The sequence below is a fragment of the Sciurus carolinensis genome, chromosome 11, assembly GCF_902686445.1.
Source record: "Sciurus carolinensis chromosome 11, mSciCar1.2, whole genome shotgun sequence".
Classification (NCBI taxonomy): Eukaryota; Metazoa; Chordata; class Mammalia; order Rodentia; family Sciuridae; genus Sciurus; species Sciurus carolinensis.
In genome coordinates, this window is record NC_062223.1 from 65,795,697 (window position 1) to 65,806,771 (window position 11,075).

The window sequence follows — 11,075 nt, forward strand, 5'->3', positions numbered from 1 at the left end:
CATCTGGCAGCACCCTGGAATCTGCATTCTAAACTAGAGCTCGAGCCGACCGCGGTCCAGGGAAGTTTGAGAACAATCGCTTCACGCCCGGCCGCACCGCTATCTCACCATCCCAGCGTTGGCTGGGTAACGACGCAACCGAGCCTGGTCCTTTCCGTTAGTCCCGCCCCGCTGCTCAGCGCGGATTGGTGACGGGGAGAAGCTCTGCCGCTGATTGGGCGGCGGCGGAGTCACTCCTGGAGACTGTAGGGTTCGGCTGCTCCAGAGTGCTAAATTTATCTTCAGACCGGGACCGCGCCAGCAGCGAATCGGATCTCTATGGAGGTGGCATAGGCGGTATCCCTGAGCTGAGAGCATCACCCGGCCCCGCATCCTTCTTTCCTCTTGTTTTGTTTTTCGCCCCCTCCCCCTCCCTCCTCCCTCCAGTCCGCGACGACTGGCTCTTGACCCCGTTCAGGCCTCGGTGAAGGTGAGGAGCAGAGGCGCCACCGCGGCTGAGCAGCGCGCTCTGAAATGGCCGCTGCCGTGCGCTGTCTAAAATGGCGGTCGCAGGCACAGCTGGGGACCGCGGCGCTGCAGTGCAGCCCAGCCGCGGCCGAGGCCGTTCTCTCCATCACAGATGGAGCGGAAGTAGAAAGAAGGCGTTGGGTGCTGAGACGAGTTCATGTGGTCGTTAGCGTAGGCGACCGCCAGGGACGCGAGAGGAGTCCTGCGGCGAGGGTGGGCAGCAACAGGAAGCACGCCCCCAGATGGGGTGGTGTGCGGGCTGCGCGCACCTGTGACAGGGAGGCGCCGAGGGTGGCAGGCCCGGCGGCAAGTCGAGGTGACTGTGTAGAAAAGCACTTAGGTGCCGGCAGAGCTGCCCTCACCCACTCCAGCCTAGCCTTTGTGATTGGCCTGCACTCCGACCCGGCCCTCCAGCCCGAGGGTGGTGTTCACAGCTGGACCCGCCCGCGGGTGGAGGCGACCGGGTGCGTTACCTGTCAGTTTAGTCTAGTCGGAGGAAGAGAGAGATGAGTTGTTTCCCCACCTCTTCAGGGAGTGAAATGGAAACCTTCCTCAAGGGAGTAGAGATTCTTTGTCCTCAAGAGATTGGGGAAAGCGCCTCTGAAGAGCTGGGGATGAGGCCCTCCGTTATGGATACGAAGCTTCGTGCTCTTCTGTGTCCTCTGATAGCAAGGAGAGGGAGCCTACTCCTACATAACCCAGCTGCTCCACGAAGGGCTCTTCTGCTAAATCCTGACTGAAACTGTGAAAGAACGATCTGCTCTTATACTCCCAATAAGAAATAGGGTTATGTGCTGCTGCCACTTTGAGATTGTTGACTTCCTGGCAGTTATTGCCCAACTCCTGGCTTTTTTTTTTTTTTTTTTTTTTTTTTTTTTTTTTTTTCTGGGTGGAGGGGTGCTTGGGGAATTAGAATCCTCAGGAACACACGAGGCACGTGGGCTATACGGTCAAACTTTTGGAACTCTGTTTTTGGTGCTTCACTTAAATGTGTTAACTTAGCAGATACTTCTCTCTGTTTCTAAGATGGAGTTAATAGTCCCTGGCTCTTGTTTGAGGATTACGTAAATTAATCTGTATTAGGATTTGAGCACAGTTACTTGCACATAGTAAATAGCGATTAATCAATAAATCTTAATTGCCTTGGGAGATTGGTTGTTGAGGGGACAAAACTGTAGCCTAAGGCATATTCCATATAACACTTCCATGTATAATTCCATGTTTCAGTGCTTCATTTTAGAGACATTAAGGTGGGACTTTGCTTTAAAAATTAGGTTCAGTCTTCCTAGTTTTGGTGTTTTGTTTTTGATGTCTTCGAAGTCAGTGGGGTGGGGAAGCATTTCAAAGCACTGAAATTGCCACAGAATTAAAGAGGATGAAAATATTTGCATTTGTACTTTGCTAGATGCTAGGCATCTTCTGTCTCAGTCTGAGAGCAATATTGCAATGAAGAACCATTTGTACTGCCTAGGACTAAAATTTATTTTGATAAATGGTCATCTTAGAAGTTTGTAGTTAATACTGCTTGTTGCAGTGTCTAATTTTAATTTTTCTCATTTTAGGCTTTTGGTTACTTCCCTTTCCACCCCATCCCTTAATTTTATTCTTTTGAAGAGTCTACATTTCAAGCTGCCAAGGTGGAGAGTGACTGCAGAAGGGAGTACTCCTCATTTCAGGTATCTTACCCCTTTAGCTGTAAATAGAATCATTTTGATTCAAGATCTTACATGAGAATATAAAGCTTATTCCATGGCCAAGATTAGAAAGTTTAAATCAAAAGTAGCTACATGTGTATAGACACATTTTGTATATTTTAAGTTACAAAGTTTAACTTAAAATTTGAGTTTAAAAAATAGTATTTATTAGAGATTCTTAAGTTTGCTTTACTCTTTTAATTATGCTTTTTATTACATGAGAAGAAACCTTTTAAAATGAGAGTTTGCATTTTCTTTAGTTCCTAGTTAGGTCTTTAACTATAGCATAATGGAATGCAGAGTAATCAGTAAAAATATACATTACTTTCAATGAGTCTTAATTTGGATAATATAAACATATATGTAATTTTTAAGTCCAGATAAATAATACCTAACTTTTGGTCTATAGTTCATTGTTATCACATAGTATGTAGGATACAGAATTCTGTATCTTACAATGCTTTCAACAGTGTATGTTTTTAATATAGCTCATGAGAATTTTTGCCAGCCTTGAAGTGAGACTTTGATGTATAATAGTATCAAAACTGAGTATATCTAAGGCCATTAATAAAACTAAAAGAGATTCCAAGATACTATATACCATGATATGGGATTGGTGAATTATGGCCCATGCTCTCTGTTTTTGCACATAAAGTTTTATTGGAACACACCCATGCCCATTCTTTTGTCTATTGTTTATGGCCACAGACATGCTACAACTAGAGTTGAGTAGGTGCAACAAAGACTGTGGCCTGCAAAACCAAAAATATTTACTATGCAGCCCTTTCCAAAGTGTTCATCAACCTTAGAAATAATCTTATTAACTCTATTATGTTTTAGTTCAGTGATCCTCAGGGTTGTTTTAAAGAATGTTAATATTCTTCCAAGTGTTTTGATAAAAAGATTGCTACTGGCAATAATTTTTTATAGTTTATTTTAATGTAAGTTTATTTAAATATAAGTTTAAGACTACTAAACTCATTTCTATAGCTTTTATTTTTATGTGATAATCTACCTTTTAAGAAAGGTGTGCCATACCTGAGAGCACCAGGAAGTCGCATGAGAGATCACCTGATAATCGAACGTGTGATGTTCCATCTGCGCACTGATGCATAGGCAGCATTTACAAATTAACTGATGTGTTACTCTGTATCATCTCTTGCCTTCTTTGTATCCTGTCTTATAATTTCAACACATTTGTGATACTCAATGTTTATTCTAAATTAACCATGTTTTGTACCACAAATTCATTGCCCATGGATCTTTTGCTGAAACAAGGAAATCTTAAACAAGAAGTAGAGTCATTTTGTTATCAAATTGTATCTGAATCAAATGATCAAAAGGTTGGAATATTACAAAGTGAAGATGAACAGTTGCAGCCTTCGGTTTCTAAAAAATCAGAAGGTGAGCTTTCTAGGGTCAAATTTATGTCCAATTCCAACAAAATAACATTTAGTAAGAAACCAAAAAGAAGAAAATATGATGAAAGTTATTTGTCTTTTGGATTTACTTACTTTGGAAATAGAGATGCACCTCATGCTCAGTGTGTATTATGTAAAAAAATTTTATCAAATAGCTCTTTAGCCCCTAGTAAGCTTCGAAGACATTTGGAAACTAAACATGCCGCATATAAAGACAAAGACATAAGCTTTTTCAAGCAGCATCTTGACTCACCTGAAAATAATAAACCCCCAGCACCCAAAATTGTCAATACAGATAATGAAAGTGCTACAGAGGCATCTTACAATGTAAGTTACCATATAGCTCTGAGTGGAGAGGCTCATACTATTGGAGAATTGCTTATCAAACCTTGTGCAAAAGATGTAGTGATGCGAATGTTTGATGAACAGTATAGTAAAAAAATAGATGCAGTACAACTATCAAACAGTACTGTTGCTCGACGAATTAAGGATCTGGCTGCTGATATTGAAGAAGAGCTTGTTTGTAGACTGAAAATTTGTGATGGGTTTTCACTACAACTAGATGAATCAGCTGATGTTTCAGGACTTGCTGTGCTGCTTGTGTTTGTTCGTTATAGGTTTAATAAGTCTATTGAGGAAGACCTACTTTTATGTGAATCTTTGCAAAGTAATGCAACTGGTGAAGAAATATTCAACTGCATCAACAGTTTTATGCAAAAACATGAAATTGAATGGGAAAAATGTGTCGATGTTTGTAGTGATGCTTCTAGGGCAGTGGATGGAAAAATCGCTGAGGCTGTCACCTTGATAAAATATGTGGCTCCTGAAAGCACCAGTAGTCACTGCCTATTATATCGACATGCTCTAGCAGTTAAAGTAATGCCTACATCTCTAAAAAATGTGCTAGATCAAGCAGTACAAATCATCAATTATATTAAAGCTCGACCTCATCAATCCAGACTACTAAAAATTTTATGTGAAGAAATGGGTGCTCAGCACACAGCACTTCTTCTAAATACTGAGGTAAGGTGGCTTTCCCGAGGTAAAGTTCTTGTAAGACTTTTTGAGCTTCGGCGTGAACTACTGGTTTTCATGGATTCTGCTTTTCGACTATCTGATTGTTTATCAAATTCATCCTGGCTGTTAAGACTTGCATATCTTGCAGATATTTTTACTAAATTAAATGAGGTTAATCTGTCAATGCAAGGAAAAAATGTGACAGTTTTTACAGTGTTTGATAAAATGTCATCATTATTAAGAAAATTAGAATTTTGGGCCTCATCTGTAGAAGAAGAAAACTTTGATTGTTTTCCTACACTCAGTGACTTTTTGACTGAAATTAATTCTACAGTTGATAAAGATATCTGCAGTGCCATTGTACAGCACCTAAGGGGTTTGCGCTCTGCTCTTCTAAAATATTTTCCTGTAACAAATGACAATAATGCTTGGGTTAGAAATCCATTTACAGTAACTGTTAAACCAGCTTCATTAGTAGCACGGGACTATGAGAGCCTTATTGATTTAACATCTGATTCTCAGGTGAAACAAAATTTCAGTGAACTTTCACTAAATGATTTTTGGAGTAGCCTAATTCAAGAATATCCAAGCATTGCAAGGCGTGCAGTTCGTGTACTACTTCCCTTCGCCACAATGCACCTGTGTGAAACAGGGTTTTCATATTATGCTGCGACAAAAACAAAATACAGGAAAAGACTTGATGCTGCACCTCACATGCGGATCCGACTTAGCAACATTACACCTAATATTAAACGGATATGTGATAAAAAGACACAAAAACACTGTTCTCATTAAAATTGGAGCTTTTTGCATGTCCCTTGATAACCAAATGTAACATGAAAATAAAAGATGATTTACTTCATCTCTAGTATTTGAGATTTTAAATAAAGTTATTCAAGATTTTTTATACTTCTTAGGTCTTAAGAAAACTAAAGAATCAAAAAAAAAAGTTATTGTTGGCATTTTTTTTACATTGTAATTTCAAGGATTTCTCTGGTCTTAACTGGGAAATGATGATCCACTAGATAAATTCCAGTTCCTTAGAATAACATATCTCTTCAGGATATCTCATCCCTACCCATTTTTCTAGCCATGCCTGCCTTGCAACTCTCCAGCCCCGTGGAACTTCTTGTCACTCCCTAAACATGTCACACTGTTGCATGCTATCAGGTCCAAAAAAACTATTGCATCCCCATCTTGCTTCCTGATTTGTTTTTCAGTACACAGTGCTACTCTAGTTTTGGTTTTGTTTGTTTTTGTTTTCAGTTATTTTGTTAACTAGAATTCCATGTGGCCATTATTCAAAAGTCACTGAAGATGTCATAGTTATGTGATTCAAGCTGCACTATTGAAGGAGAGGAAAAGAAGCATGGAAAACATTTTCAGATATTTTATTTCCAGTTCCAAATAGATTATTGCAAATTCCATATACTATATTCTAAATTAATGAGACTTTTCTGTACAGCACTTGAAGATGATTAAACTTTAACTCCTTATCAGTTTATTCTTATAATACTGTAAAAGCCTCCTGAATGACTTGGCTGTCTGGACTACTTTTCCCCGTCACATGATACAACACAGGCCACCATCTCAGTGTTAAATATTTTGTGTTGCTCCTGTGGTTGAGAGCCATTATTTATTTAATCGCGCTTATTGAAACCTGTCTCCCCCTTTGGGGAATAGGAATACCTCCCTATATATCTGTCAGGCACCTTAGTAGAGGCTTTGTATGTTATCAGTAATCTTTACAGTCCTAAGAATTTAGGTAATTTTGGACTTACCCAAGGTCACACAGTAAGTGGAATTTAGTTTGTCTTTCCCAAAGGTGTAATTTTTTCCAGTTTGCCTTGCAAACTTCTGAAAGCATCAAACAGTGACTTGTGTGTATAATCTAAAACTCCCTACCAGAATTCAGACTTTTTTCGAAATCTGTTTTCTTCTGAAATCATCCAAAATTAGCCATCTAATTTTTAATAGACATGAATGTCATTTTCGTGTAAAAATTGTATGATTGCCTAGTTTAATATAAGAATATGGGTTAAATTGCTATCAAGTAAATTCTCCAGAAAGATATATCATGATTACTCATGCATGCCATACTCTTTGTGTACTAACCCTAGAATTAAATATGCCCTAGATTGAGAATATGTTCAGTGCCATGTCTGTCTGGCTCAAACCTGGAGTCTGATCACTAGACTCATTGATTGCTGAGCCCGAGTCCTTGATTAGATCATATTTGTTCAAGGTGTCATCCTCTTAAAATATGACACCTCTTATGTTTCAACACTTTTATCCTAACAGCCTCCTCTGGGAGTCTAGATTCCTGCACTTAAATCCATTTTCACAACTGGGACCCTGTCATCTGTTACTAGATCTCTTTATTGATGATGCTACCCAACTTTGGTGCCAACACCACCTATTTATAACTTCTTAGGACTTTCCTGTGGGTTGTAAGCTAGTGAGAACAGCCTTTTAGCACTTAAAGATGGGTCTAGTACCTACCTGCTGGATTATAGGGCAAGTCTACTTCCTGACGACAACATCTAAATTAACCTAGTATAGTTGTTACCATGACAGAATCCAAAAACAACATCTTTTCATTTATGTTTAACATTACCTGCCCTTCAAAATTGGCATTCTCTTCTGTGAAAAGCAAAGTAAGCAGCACGGCCATCCTGCTTTTCTCGCCTCCTAACAGTCCTTTGGTTACCCTTCTGCCAGACAGCATCCCTGAGACTTTGACACTAGAGCCTCTGTCTAGAGCTAGCCCGGAAGCCTCTGAAAACCTTTCACTCAAAAGAGAACTACTGTTAAAGAAGAAATAAGACATTTCACTGAATAATAGAAGACCTATCTGGGTCTAAATGATATTCTTGAGGCGACTTCAAGTGACAACTACCCTTCTTGCCTGTGAATGAAACAGTAAAGTTCTGATGTGCCCAACCCAAAAGGACCCTCACTTTTATTCCCTGTATTTCAAAAGTAATTGAATTCCTTTTTTGTTAAATTTTGTTCATCACCACATGTATAAGAACACCAATCATAAGCTCTTGGTAGTTAAGACTTCTTTGGGTCATTTGTAAGACTTCACAAGTTCCTAATCATGAAAAGTGCTCAGTGAATTTTATATCTTAGCTTAAAGTATTAAGGTAAAATACAATCCATACTTTATTATGAAAAATTAACATTAATAATGCTTAGTCTTACTTAAAAGGCAGTGACTAGCAAGCCTTTGTCTATCATGGATTTCAAAGGCAACATTTTTTTTAGTAATCTCTCCTGTTGCCTTAATGCAATTTTACTCCCCAAAATGTGATTCACATACAATCATGAAAAAATCCATCAGCTATGTAAACCTAAGTGCCTCTGGAACTTATCTTTGCTTATTTCATTTTTTAAAGTTGGTATCACTGCACTGTTAATGAGTACAATGGAAAGAATTCTCAAGCGGGTGTCAAGAGATTTGTGTTCTCCAATTAATGCCATAGATAATAAGTTCATTTCCCTCTCCAGGTCTTAATTTCTTCACTTAGTAAATGAAAGGAATTGAACTCGAATGAATAAAGTGTTTATCAATAAGATCAATCTTTAAACAACTGAAGATTAGGCTGATATGTGCTCAGTTATTTGAAATATAACTTTTTTCTTACAAGATAAGCTTTTTCAGGGGCTGGGGTTGTGGCTCACTGGTAGAGTGCTTCCCTAGCAGGTGTGAGGCACTGGGTTCAATTCTCAGCACCACACATAAGTAAATGAATAAAATAAAGGTCTATCAACATCTAAAAAAATTTTTAAAAACATAATTTTCAATCAGTCTTTTATCCTAACACTTTCTATTAGCCAAAAGATAAAATTTATAAATTGCCCCATCATGCATACTTACTTGGTAGAAAGAAAGAGGGACTTTTTTGGAAGGTAGAAAAATCTAAATTTCAAAGTATGAAGGGGAAACTAAAATATTTGATTAGGCCCAGCTAACTCAGTAGAGCATGAGACTCTTGAGACAGTAGTTTTCAAACTTTTTTTACCCCAGTACACAAAAAGAAATGACATCGTGACCCAAGTGTGTGTGTGTATACACTAAAGTTTAATAAAATTTAGACCTTACATTGTGGAATGTAATTTCAAATTTTATACCCTGTTTAATTTTTTAATGATGTTTAGGACCCAGAAATTAATTACATGATCCATTCTTGGCTTATAACCCGTTTGATTAACTGATGAGTGTATGCCATTGCCCTTACAAAAAAACTTGTTCAGGAACCTGGATGTAAGCCTATTAAGGTGTTGCATTGCTCTAGCCACAGAAATAGCATGTGCCTGATACAGGCCAGTAAAAAGATAGGACAATTTTGGGTGGCTTTCAAAAGGTCTTTTGTACTTCTAAGGAAGAGATAAATATCCTATGTGTGTGGGAGCTGGAATAGTGCAGCTCCCTAGCTACCAGCCTGTGGATAAAGCCAACACATAAGAAGGCAAAGCCAAAAAATTAGTTGCCTTGCATTGCCTTTGTTGTTACTTAAGAAGTAAATGCCCTTCATTAAGAAAATTCAAGTTGGGTTTCCTACTATCATAGGCAAAACCATCTTAATATAGTGGTCTAAAGGCAAAGCCAAATAAACTTATTGGTAACAGTTACAATGATGAGTGCCACCCTAAACTAAGATAGTCTGATCCTTAGTTATTCAGCCATTTCCCACAGTGTTACCATTTGAATCTCTGCTGCGATATTTTCATAGACCAGAAGCTAAATCAGCACATGTACTGACAATATTAGATGTCATTAAAAGCCCCATTTGATGATAAATGGATTTTATTAGTTTAGTCTGAGCTAGTCATGAATTGGTTATATAATTGAAATTAGAAATTAAACTTAAATCTATTCACTTTTCCTTTAATTTGTTGAAGACCCTAATAAGGATAATAGAATTTTAAGAAAACAAAGCAGCTTAAGCCAGAAGTAGTTTTAGTAGTCCTTGGCCTTAAAAGTTGCTGTCTGTTAAAGTTGTAAACAATTTCCCTAAAGGACCCATTAGTACAGTTGGAATATCCACCCACTCTTGCCTTTGAAAAGCTCAAAGTCTGGATGATTTTGGGACCTTAAAAGACTTCTGAGGAGATCTTGCGCTCTGGGGACTTCTTTGGAAAGTGTGCTTATTAGATTAGTGATTTTTCATCTTAAGAGTAAGGTCCATAGTCTGGGCCTCTTTTCATCCCATATAGCATCATGCCTTCTTGTGTCACTGTTATAGTGAATAACCACCTGAGTTTGTCATAATGTAGGCATTCGTCAAACAAAGAAAGGCTTGTGATCTGTAAAAACCACCTGAATGTGCTTTTGTTTTTTATTGAGTGAAGAGATGAATGTTGAGTCTCCAAGTCTTCAAGTTGACTGCTACCGTTTTCTTTTTGTGGCTACTGCTCTTCCTCTGTCCCTCTGAAGAGAGGATCCCAGAATTCTCAGTGGGTAGAGGAGCAAAGAGGGACTCGCCCTTAAAAATTCCACTGTTGGAATAATTTTTTTAGCTTAATTTAAAAATTCCCTTTTCCTTGAGTCTTGTGATATCAAGACTTCAAATAAAGTAGCCCTTACTCCTCTGCCCAAAATACGTAAGGGAAACCCTGGTCTGAATGATAAAACATTGGCTGAGCTTAGAAAAGCAATAAGATTTAATTCAAAGACTTTTCTCTATGCTACTGACAATATTTTTTAAATCACTGGATGTTCCATTTCCAGAGTACTTCAATAGGTACTGCACAATTAATTCTTTATATATTATAACCATGTTGTATCTTTGGAAGAGTTAATTGTCTTAACACTTAGGAAGTACTCTGGGTTTTTTAGAAAGAGGACTTTAAAATGCAAAATATCATTTTTAACTAGGTGTAAAAATGAAAGGGTTAACCTTAACTCATACTTTAGAAATAAAAACCATGATATATTGTCAAATCCACAAATGTTTTGGAGTCTTTTAAAGTGTTTTCCAGATTCATTTAGCAACATTTATTCACCATTCTTTTTCTCAACCAAGCTCCTATTACAAGAGACACCAATGAAGATGATTGTAGAATACATCTACCTTTACAGCAACTCACTTTTCAAGTACCTGTCTTAGGTTTAAAATATACATATGATCTATCAAAGCATCTTAATTCAACCAGACTCTAGCTATCATCAGAAACTCAGCCAACACTGCTTTTCAGAAAGGCTTTGGGGGAAAAATGTTATTTCTGATGTTCAAACTGGATGTATTCTAGAAAACAGGCTATTCTAAAAGCTATACAGTATCCAGACAAATACAATATAGACCTCTAGTCTGTCATGGGCTTGAAGTTCTGAGTCTTATTACTATCTTCATAGGTAAACTGACTACAAGTTAGGAAGTTTTTGCATTGTTCCTGCATGTATCAAGTTAGTCCCACACTCCTTAAATTT

General features: G+C 38.0%; 1 protein-coding gene across 3 annotated transcripts; it reads left to right on the forward strand.

Annotated features, from left to right (window-relative positions):
• The first annotated feature begins 261 nt into the window (after positions 1–261).
• On the forward strand, positions 262–8,553 carry Zbed5 (zinc finger BED-type containing 5). Of its 3 annotated transcripts, none has more exons than XM_047518539.1 (3): positions 262–469; positions 2,070–2,183; positions 3,192–8,553. In XM_047518539.1, exon 3 carries the CDS (start codon positions 3,431–3,433, stop codon positions 5,432–5,434), a length of 2,004 nt encoding a protein of 667 aa, XP_047374495.1. In that variant the 5' UTR covers positions 262–469; positions 2,070–2,183; positions 3,192–3,430; the 3' UTR covers positions 5,435–8,553. The 3 variants fall into 3 exon arrangements, with proteins under 3 accessions (XP_047374495.1, XP_047374494.1, XP_047374496.1); XM_047518538.1 differs by having other exon boundaries at positions 3,225–8,553; XM_047518540.1 differs by having other exon boundaries at positions 3,229–8,553.
• The last annotated feature ends 2,522 nt before the right edge of the window (positions 8,554–11,075 follow it).